At 31.9% G+C, this 21,784-nt stretch overlaps 1 protein-coding gene across 1 annotated transcript; it reads left to right on the top strand.

Annotated features, from left to right (window-relative positions):
• The first annotated feature begins 2,914 nt into the window (after positions 1 to 2,914).
• On the top strand, positions 2,915 to 6,213 carry LOC123689413. The gene is made up of 3 exons (XM_045629297.1): positions 2,915 to 3,589; positions 4,544 to 4,694; positions 6,039 to 6,213. Exons 1-3 carry the CDS (start codon positions 2,930 to 2,932, stop codon positions 6,209 to 6,211), a joined length of 984 nt encoding a protein of 327 aa, XP_045485253.1. The 5' UTR covers positions 2,915 to 2,929; the 3' UTR covers positions 6,212 to 6,213.
• Positions 6,214 to 21,784: the final 15,571 nt, after the last annotated feature.

A 21,784-nucleotide genomic window follows, 5' to 3' on the forward strand; every position in this document is an offset into this window, starting at 1 on the left:
GTAATGTTAAAGGTCGTCGACTCACGAGTCCTTTGTCAGTATGACCTCCCATGGGGGCTGCGGCTGCACTCAATTGGCCTAATTGACCCCTGTATACCTTGACCAAAGACAAGAGTTCTGTGCCCGTAATCGTTAATTCGCAATAATTAAATTGGCAAAATCAATATCGCCAACCAGAAGGTTGGACAAACCGCCAATACAAAGTTGTCATATGTTTTTAGGATAATTGAAAACAGATGACGACGATATGTTAGCTAATAAATATGGGAATATAGGATATAAAATTATAAATTTCTTATGCAAATAGAATCTATTCTCAGAAAAAAACTAGTTTCCAATAATTGTAATAACGCGAGGTTAGCGTTATTGTATTCTGCCAATTGTTAAGTTCATTATTCGTATCATCATTGGAATCACTATTGAGACAAGTTTTTTCATAGTCGAATGCTCAATATTGATGGCACTGAAGTTCGATACTTACGAGTACATCATAGTTGTGTCTATCACTACTAGTAGACAGCATACCCAATTCATGTTGTTTTTAATTTTGATTGACTAATCGATATTTTTGTCGTTAAAATACAAATAACGTAAAACAAAATACGAATGACGTCACGTTTCGTTTTTTCCGAAATTCCGAAAGGACCGCTTGTCTCATAACATACGTTCTCTTCAAAGACTAACATTGTACGTTTTCCAAAGTAGCTACCCATAATTAGCTGCTTTTATTGACGAAAACTAAGACATCATAATCAATACAAAAGGCTCGTTGTCGCTAGGTCACTGCCCGTCTAAACGACTAATTAAGCCTCATTAACATATTGTATTACCTATTTGTAACTAAATACTGGTCTCGCATAATATATTACTAAGATACCTGAGTTGGTTAGCTTAGGGCAATGTTTGGTAATGATTTTACGGAAAAAATGTTCACAAAAATTCGTCAGTCAGAATCTTGTTATGGTATGCTTAAGAACTGTATCAAGAAAACTATTTGGTTACGCGGTTAACATTGAAAATGTTTAGAACTGGCCAGTCAAAAACATTGCTAATGAAAACTTTTTATAAATTTCAATTTTAGAACTCTTTGGTAACCTGATATATACCTGATATATAACCTGATATATTGCATTGATTTGTCATTTGTTTTTGTGATTTCGCGACAAATCAATGTATGTCAATCGCAATATGCCTGCTGTCTTGGAAAAATATATCGGCAGACCCTCAAAACAGGGTCATCCTTCACCACGACGATGCTTCAGGGAACTCCGCTAAACGGACTGTTGAATATTTGATTATGGCAAGTGTCGAGATTATGAGTCATCTGCCAAGTAGTCCTGACTTCGTGCCCTACGACTTTACTTGACATTCATTACAAAGAACTAAAGATAAAATTCGAGGTATTCGCTTTACGAGTCCTGAAGATGCGGTGAAAGCGTACGAAAAGCCCTTAGAAGAGACCCCTAAGGAAAAATGGGCCTACTGCTTTTTTCAGTAGTCCCATCGAATACGACGATGAAGAGAGGAACGGAGATTACTTTGAAAGACAATAAAAGTACTGGTAAGTTTCTACACTAAGCTGTTTTTCAATGTCTAAATATTTTAATTGTAAAACTTATTAAATATAATAAATAAAAATATTAAAAAGTACATGTAAAAATCACTTTCTTTTTTGTATGAATATTACAAGTCTATTAATTTTTTTGTGCTCCTTTACTCGCCCATACAAGAAAGACTGCCTCATTATACGAATATATAAAAACTTATTTATCCAAATTTATGTCTACCCTAACGGCGCCGCTACAGATCAGTTTAATAATCTTTTGTATCATTAATAGTGATAGCTGTTAAAATAAAAAGCCTACCATCTTCTTGTGATATCAAAGGATTAATTCCTCTAAACGAGGGCAATAAATTTTAACTGTAGGTACGTTTTTCAGGTAGCCTATGTAAGCGTATCAAAATTCCTTTGACATTACAAAAAAGTTATCTGATCAACGTTGATTCAAAAAGGTTACTTCGGTCAAAGCACAGAAGCTTCGGGTAAGTTTTTGCTGCATTATAAAGCGTTTTAGCGTGACATACTTGAAAACTTGACACAATGAATCTTTTATAATAACAGTTTTGTAAAATCAAAGTTAGCTGGTGTAATATTACCAATTTTCTACTGCAGCGGAATGTTATTTTTTTAGTCAGAGAGAATGTTGAGTTGAAATCGGGCTCTTGATGATGAAATGTGTTAATTCCAAAGTCGATGTGGGTAGGATGCAATAATATGTATCTACCCACATTACATTACTACTACTTACTGCACAAGGACCGAACAGTCGGCGTCTCTTTTCTTTCGAATAATTAATATTTGTAGAGCTACAATTTCACGTGGCAAAGACGTATAACGAGACTTCAATAGACACTTTCTGTTATTATTAGATTGTACGTATATATATCGATATGACCTACCCATAACAAAATCACTTGTTACACCTAAATGAACACTTTAATTTGTCAAGTTAAATAAAATAAACAATTTTTAAAACATAATTAACTATATACTTAATCAACAATTCGTATAGTCTAATTTTTATTCGATTAAAGTTTAATATACATTTGACATACATGACATACATAAATTACATTTTAATCCAATAATACAGTTTTCCATAAAAGTAATAACTATTATGGGAAAACTGTTTGTTCATTAAGTAATATGAAAGCCTTTACCAATAATTTATTAGTCGTGGTAATTCAAAAACCATTCATGTAATAATAAATTAATATTTTACCATCACAGGTTCTTGTGTTTAGTATTATGGTGTCTTTCGAAATGAATAGATCAAAAGTGGCCCCGCCTGAGGCCCCAAAAATTAATAATTTAGTCGAATCTAAACACCACGTTCTACATCAAATTAAATATTTGCTTGGACTGCAAATGGTTGTTGGCATAAATCGACTGTATTTATTTTTCAATAATAAATATATAATTACATTGGGATATTTATATACCGTAGTTATGACAGGTTTTATCATGTCTGTGATGTTGAGTAATAATATGAGTAGTGCGACCTATATTGTATTTACGAATACTGTGATAATAGAATTTGCTCTATTATCGTTCAACTCCATGGTACTCTACAAGAAAACATTTAAGAAGTTCGTTGAAAAAATGGAAATGTTCGATACTATATTAAATATAAAAAATCATCCCCAACTCGTGAGTTTTACTTTTCTGCATTTATTGTTGTACATTTTTATATTCGCTATACTTTTAATCCTAGATCTGCTTTATATACAAAATTTTGAGAATTTCATTGGCGATAGACTTGTAAATTACGCGTATTTAGTAATGTACTATGCGTTCATCTGTCACGATACAGAAATTATATTTTTTTGCGTTCTACTTACAATGATTTTGAGACGCGTTAAGATAATAAAGGGACATGTAGGAAAGTTATTTTTACGAAAGAAAAAGTCGAGTAATCAGCTTGAAGGCTTGTCGTATAATGCCAACTTGGATGTCAGTCACCTGCACAATGCTTATGATTTGCTTCATACGTGTTCGGAGAAACTCAACTCTGCTATGAATTTTCCGGTAAGTCTATTTAAATCGAACTTATTTCCCACAAATGTTTACATTATTATCTTTTTTAATGGATCTTAATTTAATAGTAGTGTATTTGATATTTGATAGTGTATTTACATAAATTAATTAAACATTATTTGACAGTCAATAAAATTGTGTCACGATCATCTTCTCGTTAGGTTTCTTTTTTGCACAATCGTGATGATAATTAAGTGCACTAAAATGGTACTTTTAATACGTTATTGCTAAAGAAATGTAAAACATTACAGCTTGGAATAACTTTAATTTTATAATTTTTAATTTACATGAAGTTGTTTTTTTTAGGTAGAAATCATAAAATAAAATGAGGCAAATCTGCAATTGTCGCTTTCGTATTATTTTTGCATTCAAAACCCTTTTCTTATTTAAATTTTTAATGATATATTATATTTTTGTTTTATTTTCATATATATTTGCAGATGGTGTTATTATTTACGGCATCCGGATTAACATCAATAATGCTTCTTAAAAATGTTTTTGCAGTTTTGCAACAAACGGACGAAAAAAACAAATATGTAAGTTTTTGAACTATACATTTTTATTCAATCATTTTATCAATTATTGACAAAAATTATGCTATGAAATTTGTACGAAATAAATATAAATGTTAGAAAATTTGTTGGTCAATGCGGTTAACATAATATTGATCACATTCAGTCCAATATGGCTATTTTTATTCGAAGAAAATTACACTAAATAAATTAATGACTTTAATAAGTTAAGTTTTCATTAACAAGTAGAAAGTTTTTCAGTAAATTAGAGAACCAATCCAAATAATGAATATAATACTCAATAATAAGGTTTGAGATGTTGGATATTGTTTGAATATCGATCAATCAAATGAAAATTTCTTTTTTATCAAAAATGACGACATTATTTACAATTCAATTATTCAAATACTACCTTAAATATTATTTATTTCAGTTTGTAAAATACCTTGTAGCATACACAATAGTCTATTGTACGAAGTTCACAATACTTTTTATAATGCCCTGCTATTTTTCAAATATTACAACGACACAAGTCGCTACCATGCGTACTATGCTGCATGACGCTATCAATACTAAAACACTTGGTATGTATACCTTATTATTTTTGGAATAATTTTATTCATCAAACCCTTATCTTAAATGTTAATGGAGAGGTAGACCTGTGGCTAGCTGGGAAGACGAGATAAAAAAACAGTTAGTTCCAACTGGATTCAAGTAGTAATCAAGGGAGTACTGACTATCTTTGGAAGAGGTTCACCTACAGAGGGTTTCTTACAGAGTGAAGAATAATAGTTTAAAAGTAGGGTTAAGGAAAAAGTAACACAATTTAATTGAGGATACAAATTTAATTACTTACAAAACTAACAATTGTATGTAAGTAAACTAACTTAATCCACTTCTTGTTTTATAAGCTGTAAGAATTGAAAGTCTTTTTTATTTTTATTATTATCTTAAGTGTTAATTTCTCATTTACCTTCCTTTTTTTAAACCACAGACGGTACAACCTCTTTGGTATATCTGTTTCGTGATCATATATTTTTATGCTACATTTTTTGTATCTAAGGCATGCCGGTTTGCTCTAAGTATTTTCCTATACCGTACGAGTGTCTGTTAAAAGCGCACTAAAACCGGAAATTTATGTGCACAGACGTGATTCGAACACACGACCTCATTGGTGAGAGTACGCTCAAGCCAATAGACTAACACCGAATTCTACATATATTATTTATATTATATTGATTTTATTTAAACATTAATTTATATTTAAAACTTTATAATACATAAAATATTAATATTACAAAATAATATTCAAATGTCATTGAGTTGTATGCGTATATCGAAATAATAAACTCATAGCCGGTAATGTATGTCGAAGTAGTGTATTCATGGTAATTTAATATTGTACCCAACAAAGGTTTGCCACGAATCCTGTTTGATATGTAGTATTAAACTATAATTATTGTGAAGCTAAATTATTTTAGCGATAAATTTGACATTATCCCTTTTTAATATACTTCAAAGTACAAGTAAAGACAGTTTCAGATGTGTGTTTGTGCACTTTCTTAATATGTGAAAAAAATATGCAAATTCGGCCTTGCATACCACGCGTGCTTGGGAAAGATATTTATAATAAGGACAAACAATTACTTCACTTTTCTTACTTCCATATATGCCAGGCACACGCACATGTGTGTAATGAATACATTTAAATAGGATGCTAAAATAATTATGCCAAACAAGAATTACTTTTGTCGGCACCGACAAACGAATGAAATGTATTCACAGGTTCTAATTTTATTTATTATTTATTAAGACTATATTTGAAAAAGGATTACTTATTATTATAAAATAAAACTACATAATATTTTCTACATAACACGAAAGTATTTCTTAAGACGTAAAGACTACTTAAAAATATTTATTTTTAGGAAAATATGAACGCCGTCAGCTGAAGGCCTTCTTCCAACTGACTCAAGACAGTGAGTTTGCATATGCTCTGTGGGGAGTCATCAAAATGGATATGTCATTACCTCTTAGCTATTGTAGTCTGTGTGTCACATACCTTATTATTGTTGTACAATTTTCGAGATTTATAGACTAGAGAATAGATTACAAAATTTAGAATTTAGTAGGTATTAATATAACAAAAGCGGAGTAAATCGTATGAAGTATAAACAAAAGAATGTGTCAATATTCTAAAGCACACTTAAGCTGGCTTTATGAACTGCCATAGCCTACCTGATTGAATATAAACCATTTATTTAAAAAAATATACAGGTGAATAACATTAAATCTTGATTAAAATACAAGTATTTAATTTCGTTTTTGACTATGATAACATAGTGTAATGAATATCGACGCTTCGGTGAGGAATTGTGTACAGTTTGTGTCGCATCCTAACAAATTTCTGTATTTAATTTTTAAATAAATAAATATTAATAACGCAAAAAACGCTTTTATATTAATTGCAATTCTCGGTACTTAGGAAGAGTCCTTTTCTTTGCTATCAATTATTAGAAATAGCGCAAACTATTTCTAATAAACAACAAAATTTTCGGGAAAAATTCGGTTTCATTAAGAAAAATTGTTTCTCATTTCCTGTATGGCGTTTACAACGGCCATTTTAAAAAACACTAAGTGCCCTGATGGCTGTTATGAAGGGTCAAATAGGTCTACAAATTGCACGAAACACATCCCCTCTTGATTAACTTTTAGACGCCGACCCTCTGTGTAATAAAATAAAATTGGACTCTGTCAATAATTTTCTTTATTTACTTTTGATCAGAACCTAAATTAATGATTTTTAATTCGTATAAAAGAATCTTTATATAGATTGTTTGAAATTAAGTCAAAATATAACAGGTGTCTCAAAAGAGTAAAGAGAGAAAAGTTTACATTTATCTATTTAGCGTTATATAAATATTCAATACTTTTCTGGCTATAACCAAAGAACATGGTTCCAGTAGGATGCTTTTTCTCAGGCAAATTGATCTTCAAGAGCGGTGACATAAATTGGCCTCCACGCAGTCCTGATTTAACCCTTATGGATATTTTCTTGTGGTGTTTTCTTAAATCTAAAGTTAACGCCAATTAGCTGACTTCTCTGCCGCAATTGAAAGAAAATATCCGTCACGAAATGGCAGCCATCACTGACTCCTACCAAGCCTTCATTTATTGTTCGATTTAACGAGTGCCGCAAACGCGAGAGTCTACATTTGGACGCTATTATTTTTAAGAAGTTCCCAAAATGTGTACTTTAATAATGAAAGCTTTTTTGATATGCGACTTACTTTTTTTTATCGATCAACTAAATATGAACTTACTTTTAAGACACACTATATTTATTTATTTAGATAACTTTTTTAAATATATGAACGTCTAAAAAATTTATCAAATGTGTTTTCATCATTAACTACAGGCGCCAGCTTAGCAAGAACTTTTTTTAAAATTCTAGAAATTGCTATGAATATAACTGATCTGGTCATCAATACTACTACGGACTCTATAAGAGCTGAATACGTGCCCTCATCTCCTCCAGACCTCAACTCTTTAGACTTCAAATTATAGTCAGTTTTAATGAACATGGCCTGCTCTAAACGATACATTGAGTATCTTAAAAAATCTTCGGAGCAAGCAGTGGCGATATTACCCTTGGAATCAGTGCCTAAATCCACAGATTCTTGGCCAAATAAAAAATAAAAGGTATTAAAGCCAAATGTTGGCATTTCGAATATTATTTTTTTTGTTTTGCTTTTGAGACTTTAATAAATATGTACGTATGCATTTTAATAAAATTACATTTTTGCATTTAAATAAAAGCATTTTCATTTATAACAGAAATTATGGATGGACTAGTCATATGTCAAAAAAGTCATATGTTTAACAAATATAAAATTGGGGTTGATCGTAGAGGGGGGAAAATGAAGGGTTGAAATATGCTGTATCATAAAAATAAAAACAAAAAAAAATTTCTTATCAATTCTGGAGTGGACCACCCTTGAATTGATAAGACTAGACAAGATAAATTTAAAAAATGTAAATGTTTAATTAAAATGTTAAATTCTATCTATAGAATCCGATTCGCAGACCTGACCGATATGAAAACCATATTTTACGAAGATCAATTGAACCATCGGATGAGTTTTATTACAAACACCGTGATACGAGAATATGATACTTAAATTAAATATCAGCGATAATGAAGCATTCTCATGTTGAAACATTTTTATTAACGCGGTCCGATAAATGAGTTTATTCATTACAAACATCGATATTCGGTATAGAATTATGAAATGTAGTAAAACATTAAAGTTGCATTAGTTTATTTTTGGTTATAATTTAGTTAATTTCAAATTAATTTACTAACTAAATCAAACAAATAAAACAAAGATTGTTGTTACGGAATTAAACTCCAGACCAATTTACCGCGAAAACCAAAAAGCAGATTGAAACATAAAGTAATTTTCCAATAAACATTTTGGAATAAATTGCTACATAATAAATTACCCGTAAAACCAATTCATCCAAATTTTGATTTCCTTATAATCTGCTTTAACTCACGCTCATAATCATTTCAGCTCCCTAAACATTCGGCTGAAGGCTCCGTTTGGAGAAAAAAATTAGCTAGATAACATTCAGTTTTATTACAAGCCGTCTGCGAATTCACAGTGAATGGGTGGCAGTGGATCTTTTTCTTTGGGATTTTCATTATACCAAACAAGAAAAGTTTATGTCAAGATTTGGTCAGGTTTTATCTGTGAAATTACATTTTTATTATTTTTAATCTATATCTTATAAAGAACTTGTACTTGTAACAAATAAACTAAAAATATGTGATCGGTTTGAAAATTATTTCAGAATGAAAATATATAAGTTTTCCCAAAAATTTCGAAGCCAAATTATTTTATTATGAAAATTAATAGTGTAAATAGTGTGAAGATTATATAAAACACTTGACGTTTATTAACTTATTTCGCACGACATGTAATAAGTAATAAAGTTACGTCAAAATCAAATAATTTATATATTATTTAGAATTTCAGTATAATGTAAGTTGTAAGTTATATTTTATTCTTATAATAAAAACTTAATATCCAATAATTTGACATGCTTTAATCCAAACAAATTTATACTCAATTACATATCTTCGTTATCATAATTACATACAGGCTCTGACTAATTTATGATATTAAATACCTCATAAATAAATTATCACTTGTCAAAGCCTCGTTATCATGAATTACATAATGAAGAAACCCTCGGAGGTGACAGAAGCCTCTGCGGCTTATTAGACGAATTTCCGGCGAAAGAGAATCCAGAAGATTACTTGGCAATAAATCACGAGATGTTTGTTATAAGGCCTAGAAGAAGCTTTTGATTATGTAGCATAGCAACTACAACTATATTACAAATTATAATTATAGCTTTATATGGAACTGAAAATTATACATAACTGTTAGACTAGTAAGACCATATCATTTAGAGACATTATACTTTTTTATATCACATTCAACACAGGGCCACATAAATCGCCGACGATCCTGCTCGTTCCGATGGGCTTGATTCTTTGTGGTTCCCTCAGTATCTTCTACCGTATTTGTCATCGGCTGGCATAGAGGCTGAATTTCAGTATTGGACGTCCACGTGAAATGTCCGCAGTGCCTCATTATAAAATAAAAAAGTTATCCTTATGAATAAAAATGTTATTTTAACTGATTCAAAAAAAAAATAAATAAATAAATAAATCAGTGGCGCTACAACCTCTTTAGGTCTTGGCCTCAGATTTATGAATCTGTTTCATGATCATTTTGAAATCTAATAGGCAAATAGTGATCAGCCTCCAGTGCCTGATACACGTCGTCGATTTTTTTGGGTGTAAGACACGTCGGTTTCCTCACTTTTCCTTCATCGTTCAAGCAAATGTTAAATGCGCAAGAAAGAAACTCCATTGGTGCACAGCCGGGGATCGAACCTACGACCTCAGGTATGAGAGTCGCCCGCTGAAGCCACTAGGCCAACACTGCTCCACCAATCACCGATTCAGATATCCGATAAAAATTTTCTAAAATCGTGGAAGGACTTTATCTGATAATTCCCGTATGTCAAAAACCTCTCGACACTGAATTTTCCCCTAAATGGTTATTTCTTAAATTAATATTAGCTCTTGCATATTATTTGCAAATACTTTAATTAATTAAACCTCGTTACATTTGTGCGGTACAATTTATTCATAAAATCTCCCCTTTACGACCGGTAAGAATGGCTTTTATAGCTTGGCACAACGAACGATTATGTTTTTAATTAATTTGAAGGATTTCAGAGTTATCTTGAAAGCGGTTTCAAAATTCAAATCTAATACCCATAAGCCACCATAATTCTGCCTTCGTATAAGTTTTATTCCGAATAAAATCAGTAATATCTGTTTGTAAATGTTTTGTGTATTTTTTTTGTTATAAGGTAAAATCTATTTGTTTTGTTTTTTGCTGACCATACCTAAACATATTATAAATATTTCAAGGATACATTGTACACGGCGGTGTCAAGTTCTTTTTTCCCCAAATCATTGTATATTATTAAAGTCTTAGATTCTTAATGTAGAGCGTATGAATAATTGCGATTACAAGGATAACCTTCTCAAGTTCAAACGGCGAAAGTTTTCAGACGTATTAAGAACATGTCCTATGCCTGTACCTCTGATTGCGAAGTACCGCGTGAAGGTTGCGTCAGACTATTTGAGACTAGTTGAGCTATCTTATGGGGTAACAGTGTAGATGTCCCTGTCATATGTACAAGCCAAAATTTTTTTTTAGAATTTCAGTTAATATATTAGATACTGACACATGCAAGCCTCACTTCAATCGAAAGGATTCACTATCCTTACTCTACCCAGCATATATACTGTAAGCATGCAATTATTTACGTAAATATCCTAATATGTATTAAGAAAGGAAGATACAAAAATTATTTCCTCACTAAGTTAAAACTAACAGATTCCACAGACTAAAATTACATCAATCAGGGTCATTGACTTCCTCAATAAAAATATATAAGGAAAATTGAACAACAATTGTTAAAAGAATTATTATATACGAAATGTTATTAAACCGTTACAGAGTATCTAACTGATAGACTTTAATTTCTTTATAAGAGTTAATTTTATTAATAAGTAGGTACATTCTTATTTTCGCAACGTGAAGCCAAATCAAATAAATAATGTTTCTTCTTATAATATCAAAATTTATAAGTATAAAATTAACTATAATAAAGATTGCTGTGCCTAACCAAGATCCTTCAAAATTATAATATACGTGTAAAATATAATCACGAGGAATGCAAGAAAGATTTGACTTTAACTAAGTCAAATTAGTTGGTTATAGGTCTTATGTTAGTTATAGGTTCATGTATAAAACGATTATAGCCTGTTGATAAAGCTCAAACCTTAGCCTAAAGCCTAATTAAAAATAGTGTTTCATTTAACATATCGACAACAACCGGCAGCGAACTTAACTTGCGTTTAAATGTATTTACAATTATTATAGTACAACTACTCTACTAACAAGCCAAGCAAGTATCAATTAGTAATATTAAAATCTACTTAATGTTTTTCAAGAGACTTAAGTAGACTATGTTTGCAGCTTTAAATCATTTTATAAAACAAAAGAACAGCGATTTAAAGGCTGATGAGGAGTGTAGCAGCAGTCCGTTCGTTTTAAGCCCTTTTTTTGTTCTCTATGAATGGTACGTTTATTCTTCGTATCCCTTAGCACCACACGCTACTTCTGGCCACGCAACTACACACGCGGGGGAGCGTGGTCCCCCAAAAAGAAAATTTATATATCAGTGCCATTTTTATCACAAGACCAGTTTCTTTTTAACGAAATAAATAAAATGCACTTACTGAATATTATAACAGTATCTATTTATAAATTTAAACAAAAAAATAGACATTTCTAGTGCCATACAAAACAACTTACAAAAACTACTAAAAATTTTAAGAGGTAACTTTAGGAAGAAGTTGTGACTTAAAATTAGGGACAAAATATAAATTGAGTCTTTTTATGTAGTTACTCTAATCTTATTAATTACAAAACAAGCATTTAAATCTTTGAAAATACTCAAACGTGTAAAATCACAAGAGGAATGAACATAGTACCTAGCAAATATCAAAAATCAGTCAAGTTGAGGAACATTATTTCAGTCTCCATATTTTCTATGAAAATAAAAATAATAGCCTAATTAATATTTTTTCTGACATTCGACAAGCCTCTAGCATCTTCTCTTGCAGATTTGAATATGCCTGTTAGAAACATCAACCCAATAAATGCCAAAATTTCGTCTCTATTGACATGGTAAGTCTAGGCTGAGTTAGATGTATGATTTTCTGAATAATTTGTGATTTTTTCATTCGTATGTTCTAAAATCAAATCAATCATATCTTGAGTAAATAGACAAGACCATGCTTCCAATGGAGGAGACATTTCATTCTTGGCTTGTGCAGGGCCTCTCAGACCAGGCAAATGAACAATAATGTTATGAGCTGGCACCCGAGTGATCACCGATCGTGACGGTGGTACTTTTTACCATTTATATCTGTTTTTGCCATAATGAGCATTGCTGTTTTGGCGTTGTTCATCGTTGTCACTTGAGTCTTCGTTTTCAGAGATACTTTCCGCTTCTTCTTCACTTTCGGTATCGTGATCACTGATTTCAGACTACGCGTCACTCAAATCCGATGATGGTTCCGGAAAAAATGTCCTCATTCTCATTTTCATCTATGTCTAACTTATTTAAGACATTTTCTATTTGCTGGGGATTCAAACTTTTATCCATATTGCGCAACTAACCTTAAAAGTGGCAAATAAATAAGAAAATGATACTACAAATAAACTAACGTAATTACATTCGTGGGGGACTAGGCTCATACCTCTTAAACTAAGAACAGTAGCCAGGTGTACATCAACTCCTCGCGAGACCTTGGGCGGCACTGAGAATACCCGAAAACTCAAGCGCATCGGGTTTAAAGTACTTAAAATATTTGCTACAATGGGTGCGGTGGTGGTTAGTTTTATATATAAATTTATTTATTTATTCACACTTCGTTGCTAGAAAGAAACACAAAATATAACACAATACATATAAATTACAAGGGATGCAACGGGCGGCCTTATCGCTAACAAATGTATAACTCATTTCTCTCTCTCAATTCTGGCCATCTAATTAATCTAATTCTGAAAAAACACATTCAATTTAACTCAGAACCTGTTTTTAAATAGGGTAAAACTGTTTGCGGTGATTTTACGTTAATACTTAGAAATCGAATGCTCGAAACAGGCGATATAATAGCCCATTCTCATTTGTACCATCGTAATTGGCAATTAGTGCGGTCTGAGCTCTACCTTTTTAAGGCTTTTTTGTATATAATTAAGTTACTGCAAATTGCCTGTAAAATCGGTTGCTTCCTCTAGGCCGTTTCACTGGCTGATTGGTCTTAAAATATTCTATTATTCGTCTATTTTAGTTACGTCGCAAATGTATAAACAAAACTATAAGATTATGAAGTTTAAAATACTCAATATTAAATCATTAATAATAATATTAATCAATTACATTAATTATTAACACGGCCATAGGGACGTAACTTTTTAAAAATGTTTTTATTTTTTAGTATAGCTTATTTTTCTTACTAAGAACATTGTAAATACTGTATATTTGTGGTTTGGAAATAAGTATAATACCTAATATTTATCTGTTATACTGTTTACCAACCAAGCGGGTGTTACTTTGCCACAAAAAAATACAAATCCCTAGTAACACACACCAAGGATGTCTTTTATTAAAATAATAAACAAATTATATTCTTTATAAAAGTATTCAGCAATGTTTAGCAAGAATGTGATAGACATGCTCGAATTATGGTAATATGGTCTTGTAATTCTTTTTAACGCCCCTAATTAAAAATGTATAACTAGTCTAGCACGTAGACTGAGAGCCAAGTTGAACATGTAAGTTGATACAAGCCGTAAAACGCCCGAAAGGTAGGGTTGACAGCTGAGACAAATTCGAAAAGGCTCTTGTTTAACTACACTTTGTATGTAGGACGGTACAAAGGACATAGGACGAACCTTGCATATTTCATAATATCAGATTTAGTGGACCTCGAGTTTTTTCGCGGTACATATTTCGAAAAACATTCAATTCATATGTGGAAAATTTTCCTATAAACAGGCTTTTGTTTTTCCTCGTGAAAATACATTGTCAATTTTTGATTATCATGGCACATTTCGTTTCGAGGCGCATTTGTAACAACTCAATTCATTTGTAATGTTTAAAGTACCTCGTTGTGGTTACCATTATGTCAATCGGAAGTCGGAAATAGTGGATCCTTCGTATTACATCTGAGGAAAACATGGGAATAACAACATTATTATTTGTGTATATTTTGTGCTTTTTTTTCTAGAACAGGGGACAAACGGACAGGACGCTCACCTGATGTTAAATGATACCGCCGCCCATGGACACTCTTGATGCTAGAGGGCTCGCGAGTGCGTTGCCGGCCTTTTAAGAATGCTAATTTATTAAAAAAAAAACATTTTTATTTATTTTTATAATCGCATGGTGCAGACTATGCTGTGCCTCAAATTGTATGTCTCAATTTGTGATCATTTGTTTTTTCTAATAGTTGATCGATAGGCGTCGACTACTTCGGTGGTCTTCTCACAATCAGCCAGACCTCAGGGATGAGGGTTCCACGCTAAAACCACTCCTTTGGCCTACTGCTCTTGCTGCTTTTTTAAGGACTTACTTAATTTTAACCTCGAAAGAAAGTACCTATTGGTCCACTGAAAACAAGTGTTGGTCGAGTTAACGCTGCTTTGAGTTCATTAATTATTTTTTTAAGTATATGTAGCCATTATAAATAAATATTACAAGTAAAAAAATTTTTCTATCTTGTAAAGTACAGAAAAGTCCGTAGTAAACACACAATGCACTGTGCAATTTTCTTATTAGCTTCTGTTTTTCTACTATGATAAAAACACAAACAAAATTAACATAAAATAGAAATTACATTATGTGATATTTAGACAAAACAAAATTTGAATTTAGAATGCAGAATTCCTAGAAACAAAGGGTATTTTAATCAAAAGGTGCATCTGAAATTTCAGTTGGAATAGTTTGAAAAATAAAATTTAAAATGCGTCGTATTCAGCAACAGTGCCTGAATTTACCTATAAAAGGAACAATTCGTGCAAGATATTTCCATTTCGGAACTTGTACGTGTGGCGAGGTGCATTTCATATTCATAGGACATTCTTTATGAAATAGATGTAATGGACTTATAATCTAAAGGTCTATAATATAAAGTTTATTATAGCGTGAGTCGTTTTAAACACTTTTTAACATGTCGCAGTTTATTCCAGTTGAGTTTTAGATTTTTACTAAATTTTTCAAAAATGTTAATTATATGGAGTACAAAACAAACAAACAAATATTTATATGATTATTTCAATATTAAAATTCTACTAAAATTTCAATATCGCATACACTGCAGAAACTATTGACAACAGAGCAAAGTGATGTACCTACTACAGTTTTATGAAGACATTTTTTTTATAGAACAGGGGGCAATCAGGCTCACCTGATATTAAGTGATACCGCCGCCCATGGACACTCAATGCCAAAAGGCTCGCAAGTGCGTTGCCGGCCTTTTATTAATTGGTACGTGCTTTTCTTGAAGGACCCTAAGTCGAATTGGTTCGCAAATATTTCGAAAACATTACATACATACATTATCTACAAATCAATGCAATTTAACTAACTATATAATTTAGATAATATCGACTCTCAAAGCGCTTCATTTCTAAGTAAAAAATCGCTGTGAAATCAGTTATTTATCCAACATTCAGTGAGTACGTGATATACTGAAATATGCAAAAAGTGCGCTGTAATCAACGCACGTCCTACGCGGGTTTGTCCCGCACCATATGCCCAAATCTCGGTTTATTCTCACCAACTATCAGCCATAAAGATTTTCTACTAGCTTAGAAGAGAAATTACATGCCATATATAAGATAAGGTGCATTTTCTTGTTTATATAAAACCTCTTTTTAATAAGAATTTTATTAAACACTCATCTTCGTAGTTTTCAAATTCTCTAATTGGCAATCAAAAAATATGGGTGGAGCCACTTGTTTACTAAAATTATGCTACGTGTTGTGAATGTTCCAAGTTTAAAATCGTACCTAAGACAAATTGCTTCCTTGATGAGCGGATAGCGAAGAATATTTCCTCCGATGGTTAGTATGAGTTCACCTCTCTTACATTCTATCTATTAAATATGTCAATGTCGGTAATTTAATAACAACTTTGACTGATACTGACTGGTCTATAACTCGGTGCTAAGGTAGTTCGAGTAAGCATATTTAAAACATTTAGTGCCCTAGATACCTAATTGCATATACACTACACTGAGGAACTCAAAAGAAATCTTTAGGGGTCTTGTTCCTGTTGTATTAAGTTGGATAGCCTCAGCATTTACATGAAAAATTTTATATCAAAAATAATTACCTAGAAGTACACGTAAATTAGGCTTAAGACAGAATTGAGTCTATTTGATATTGTCAGTAATATTTTTGCTGTTGCAAATAAAAGAAATACTTTAATTATAATAAAAAAATATTTATTTGAGAACGAAACATTGAATATTCAAATTAATAAGACGGGAAACTAAAGACCGTTGACCTTTGTAAGCTACCAGAATGCTTGTTAATTTTGCCGAAATACCCTATCAAAGGCTTTCATTAAATAAACAACTTTCCACTCTATATAGAGATTCTAATTCCGCTTCAAATTTTATAAACGAAGACGATGTCTGTTATTCATGATATTTTTAAGTAGTAGATAGATATATGCTACTATTTAATCAATAAATATTAAAAACAATTAAATTTGATTAATAAAACAACATCAAACTTCATATTTTCAATATTTATATATAAAATGAAATGACATATTTATTTGCATTTTTTTAGTTGTTATTGTCATTATATATAATGACAATTGCATTCAATCATCGACGTACAATCAATCAATCTTTTGATCTAAATTATGATAGTTGAAAAAAGAAAGCGCTCATAGGCTGACAACACATTCGAAGCCATTATGTACCCTCCGTCATGATCCTTACCTCGTAAGTGTACATGGGTGGCGGTTAGCTCTATGAAAGGTGACCTGCTACTTTTCCTGTAAGAAATTAATTTGATTCAAATAAAGCTTAAAATCTGGCTCGATTGTTTAACAACCTAAACTAGCTAAAACAGCAAAAAGGGTAGCTCCACATTATTTGTTATTTGTCGAAATCACGCCAGCTTGTTAAACACTTTCTTTTGACGTTCAACATATCTCCCCTTCGTCAGCACTTACAAGCTAAAATCCTGCAATAAAGCCTATTCAATGAAACCACTCGGTAATCTGAACACGTACAATCTTGGTCGCTCTTGTACTCATACAATATTACCTACCTTCGCTTAACACTAGAAAGACGGGAAAATCTATCTACCTACAAAGACGGCGACCGGTCAAATGACTCCTCCAATATATTAAACCTTTTTTTATTATTTTAGCTGTTAAAAATGGTGACTATAGTAATAAAACAGGGTTTGATATATGTTTAATTATAATATTTATACACATATTTTACATTTTAACATTTTCTTTACATTACAAGAGCCGCAAAGTGGCTTTTTACAAGTGTCTTTATTAGTTTTATTTTTGCACTTTTGTACATAACATTTTCCGAGTTTCCGGATTTTGAGTGGAAGATCGAGAAGAATTGAAAAAATGTACGGCCACCTTCGAGATGCTGCTTTGACACTATGATTTTATGCCATCTGGTAAGCCACATCCACGCCGTACTTGGTAGCATTGTAAACAGGCACAGTTTTTAGCTTTTTCTTAGGGTGATTGGAGTCTATTTCAACATTGTTATGTAACGTGCTAAGGAATAACACGTTCTTTTTTCGTTTTCCTTGATAAATTGTGAGTGTACATCTATCGGATTTCAGGATTTTTGTTTCAAACAAAATCATATGAAGTGATTTGACGTAAGGTGGAATCTTTCGTAGTGCCCTGTTCATAGTTCCTACAATCGTAGTGCGTTTTGCGAGCAAGTTATTTACCAAGCTTATCGATGTAAAGAAGTTGTCAGTAGTTATATTTCGGCCAGTATTTGCAAAAGGTTCCACGAGACGCATAACAACGGATTCACCAAGGCTTTCGTTTTGTGGCCTGCTTTCGTCCTTTCCTAAATAAGGAAAGCCGTTGAGCACAAACTTTGAATCCACATCGACACAAGCAAGAAATTTTATTCCAAACTTATCAGGCCTGTTAGCAATGTAATGAAGAAACCTGCATGTAACCTTAGTAGAAAACAGTTGTTCGTCTACTGTAAAATTTTCTCCTGGCTTGTAGCATGATAAGCAGTTCTCAATAAATTTCTTCCAAACTTCTGATATTAGTGCAAATTTGTCTAGTTCAAGTGACCACGACGTACCATCGGTAGAGGTGATAAGACCTTGAAGCTCAGAAACTTTTAAAAACTTAAACTTGAAACTTATAAACACTTATCGGATCTCAGCCGTCAAATGACTGCCGCCGTCTTTGTCGGTATATCAAGATTTTAAATAATAAACAAAAGCGATGTGAGTTATTTTGATACATAGTTTCATTTAACTACTAATATTAATAAAAGTCACAAAGTTTCAAAACGTTACGTCAAATAGTTTGTGAATTATTCAAAATTAAATTCAAATTGACAGTCAAATGACTGCTCCCGTCTTTCTAGTGTTAATACACTTGTAAGAGTTTGAGATTATTCTTTTGTTTTCTATAGTAATTAAGGTTTCAATTATGATTGTGAAAACGCCGAAATTATGGTATTGTTTTAAATTTTATTTCGTTACATTTGTAATGAATTTAAGATTACTTATTATTATTTAACAAATTTATTATTTTAAAACACGTTTATTTTTAAATAATATTTATATTCAATTTACAAGCTACTTTATTTGATGATTGTACTTGATTCACGATGTAACGAATTTATGATAATATGTTATTATTTTACAATTTTATTATGTTTATAATTAATATTTATAATTTACAGTATAGATTATTTGATGGTTGTATCTGTTTAATATGTTACGAACAGAATGACGTGTCGTCTTAAAACGATCTAAAATAAGTGAGGGTATTCGGACCGATCCGCTTAACCAAGACGGACGTTAAATTGTAAGTTGTGTGGTTGTTTAAGGATACTAAGTGTTGGAAATATACTTAATTATATTTGTTAACAAAGCAGGCATTTTACATTATACACCGAGAATCGAATAGTGAGAATTCATCACACATTGGTCTGTAGCCCATTTGCCTTACCATAGCCCAATGGATAAAGTTAGCGTCCACACCGTTTCCATACCAACCCGTTAGTAAAATCATCAATTATTATTACTCCTTCCCGACAAAAAAGGTCCCGACATGTCCTAACTGATCCGGTTGATCTAATCACCGTAGCAAATGACATATTAAAAGCCACCCGCGCGGCAAATAATAATAGTGGAAAATAAATTAGGGTATAAAACCGCCTTCTTCGGGGAGGCTTGGACCTTTACTTCGTACTTCACACATTCCAGTGAGCTTCCGTCCTGCCCTACAGGCGATAGACCACGCCGCGACGGCCCATGCTGAGGTTGAGGCTCACAGGAGACGTTAGTTCGTTGGAATAACACCCATTCAGGCCGAGCTATGTTCGCCAAAACAGCTCAAGCTGAGCTGTAAAGTCCGTCAAGGCCAACAGCGTGATTTCATAAAAAAAAAGCAATTAAAGCTAGTTTTTTTCCAGCTCCAAACAAAGTGTTTCATTTATCTAAAGTGATTACATATCTGAACATCCATACAAAAAACCGCCACCAAACTTATTCCCGTCAAGATTTAGTCTAAGATTAATAGATAATAAAAGATAAGATGCAGTCTTGCTTCCAGCATCTTAAATCGAGAACAACTATATAATATATAATGATTTTAGTATAATTGAGATGTAGGATGTGCTTCAACGTCACTCGTAATTTCAAGATAGCTGAAACATCGCTTAGACATCATTTGCATACTAGAGTAATGCTAGTTACGGGAGTTTCGTGCATATTCAACTTGCGATACGCTACTTCTAATGTCCCATACATTAAACTATATTTACTGTATAATACACCTTAATACATAAAGATAGAATACAAAATCCTTTGAGGCCTCTCAGTAGTGATAACTACAACTAACTATTCTTGTGTCTAAATTCTGACAAACTCAGTTTCGAAATAATTTCACATCAAGCGTTTGAACAATTCAAAATACCTTGAGCGTTGGATCCAGTTTCCAGGCACAATGTTGGCCACTTCTAAGTGAAATTTTGAAAGCATTACATGCATTTATGGATATTTAAACTAATTTGTCTAGTAATAGGAGCTCTAGCCGAGTTTTTACGCATTACTCGAGCACATCAGAAAATCATATTGGGTATTGCGTAATTTTGTAAAATATACTTCTATAAACAATATTATACATTTATTAGACATATACATGATAAGACATACATGCCTCCATTGGTAGCTTCCTAGCCATCTAAGTTGTAAATATCTTAATGAATAATCAGCTGATTTGCGCCGTTCTACTTAATGAAGTTCCCTTTTCATCACAGTATATTCAAAATTTGACATAAAGAGAAGAAGAAAGAAGAGAGAGTAGAGATTAGTAAGAGAGTAGAGTGCAATTATGAATCAAGGTTAATTTTTACTAAGAATTTAATAATAAATACTTTTGGATGAAATATGAGTAATGTTCATTTTAAAATTTTCACAAGCCGGGTCTATGACAAAGCTTTCTAACAAATTTTTCCTCAACATCAACGTAATGTCGTTCCTTTTTCCTTAACCCTTTTAATTAAGGAATTGTTGGACGCATTTTTTTTTAATTACTGCATTCTTATCTTAGATTAAAGTAAAATATAAATTATCGTAATATGTTTGAAACCCGTACGATTCCTGGGTCATAATCGTTGCTTTAAATTATAAAGGAGATAATTTTACACTATATTAACCACTCGCGTACAACAATAAAATATAAGCGAAATAATTAAATGTTAATTGCTTTATAACGAATGAGTGCAATGTAACAGTTACGTCTACTGTCGGAGTTACGCTCCGAAAAAGAAGCGAATTACGAGTAAGAAAGCATGAGTTAGTAAAATGTGCAGCCTTAGCTCGTATAACATATGCACAATTAGCTCACTCTTACTGCAAAGAATATCGTGCGATGACTTACACCCACAAATATATATTTGTAAAAACATATTACTAACACTTGCCTGAAAGATAAATTATTAATAAATAAACAAAGTTTACGTAACGGCACAACGTAATGGGTAGTAGTACTATTTCAAGTTCGAATTGATTGACGTGGAATAAGTGATACCTAGAAGATCTTATGTTCCAAAATAAACGTATTTTTTTTTTATTGGTTAATAAAATGGCTTTAAACAAGTAAACAATTATGACACATGGCTGCATAGTTCGATTCGTAGCGGAAAAATACTTTTCGATTCTAAGTGGTACCTTTGATGCTTAGGAATATG

The sequence above is a fragment of the Pieris rapae genome, chromosome 8 (assembly GCF_905147795.1).
Source record: "Pieris rapae chromosome 8, ilPieRapa1.1, whole genome shotgun sequence".
Taxonomy (NCBI): domain Eukaryota; kingdom Metazoa; phylum Arthropoda; class Insecta; order Lepidoptera; family Pieridae; genus Pieris; species Pieris rapae.

Excerpts from the sequence above, each read along its gene's own strand:
- LOC123689413 (XM_045629297.1), top strand. The coding sequence starts at position 2,930 with ATGGTTGTTGGCATAAATCGACTGTATTTATTTTTCAATAATAAATAT. Across the intron at positions 3,590-4,543 it reads ACTCTGCTATGAATTTTCCG|TTTGTAAAATACCTTGTAGC; the intron begins GTAAGTCTATTT and ends TATTTATTTCAG. Across the intron at positions 4,695-6,038 it reads TATCAATACTAAAACACTTG|GAAAATATGAACGCCGTCAG; the intron begins GTATGTATACCT and ends ATTTATTTTTAG.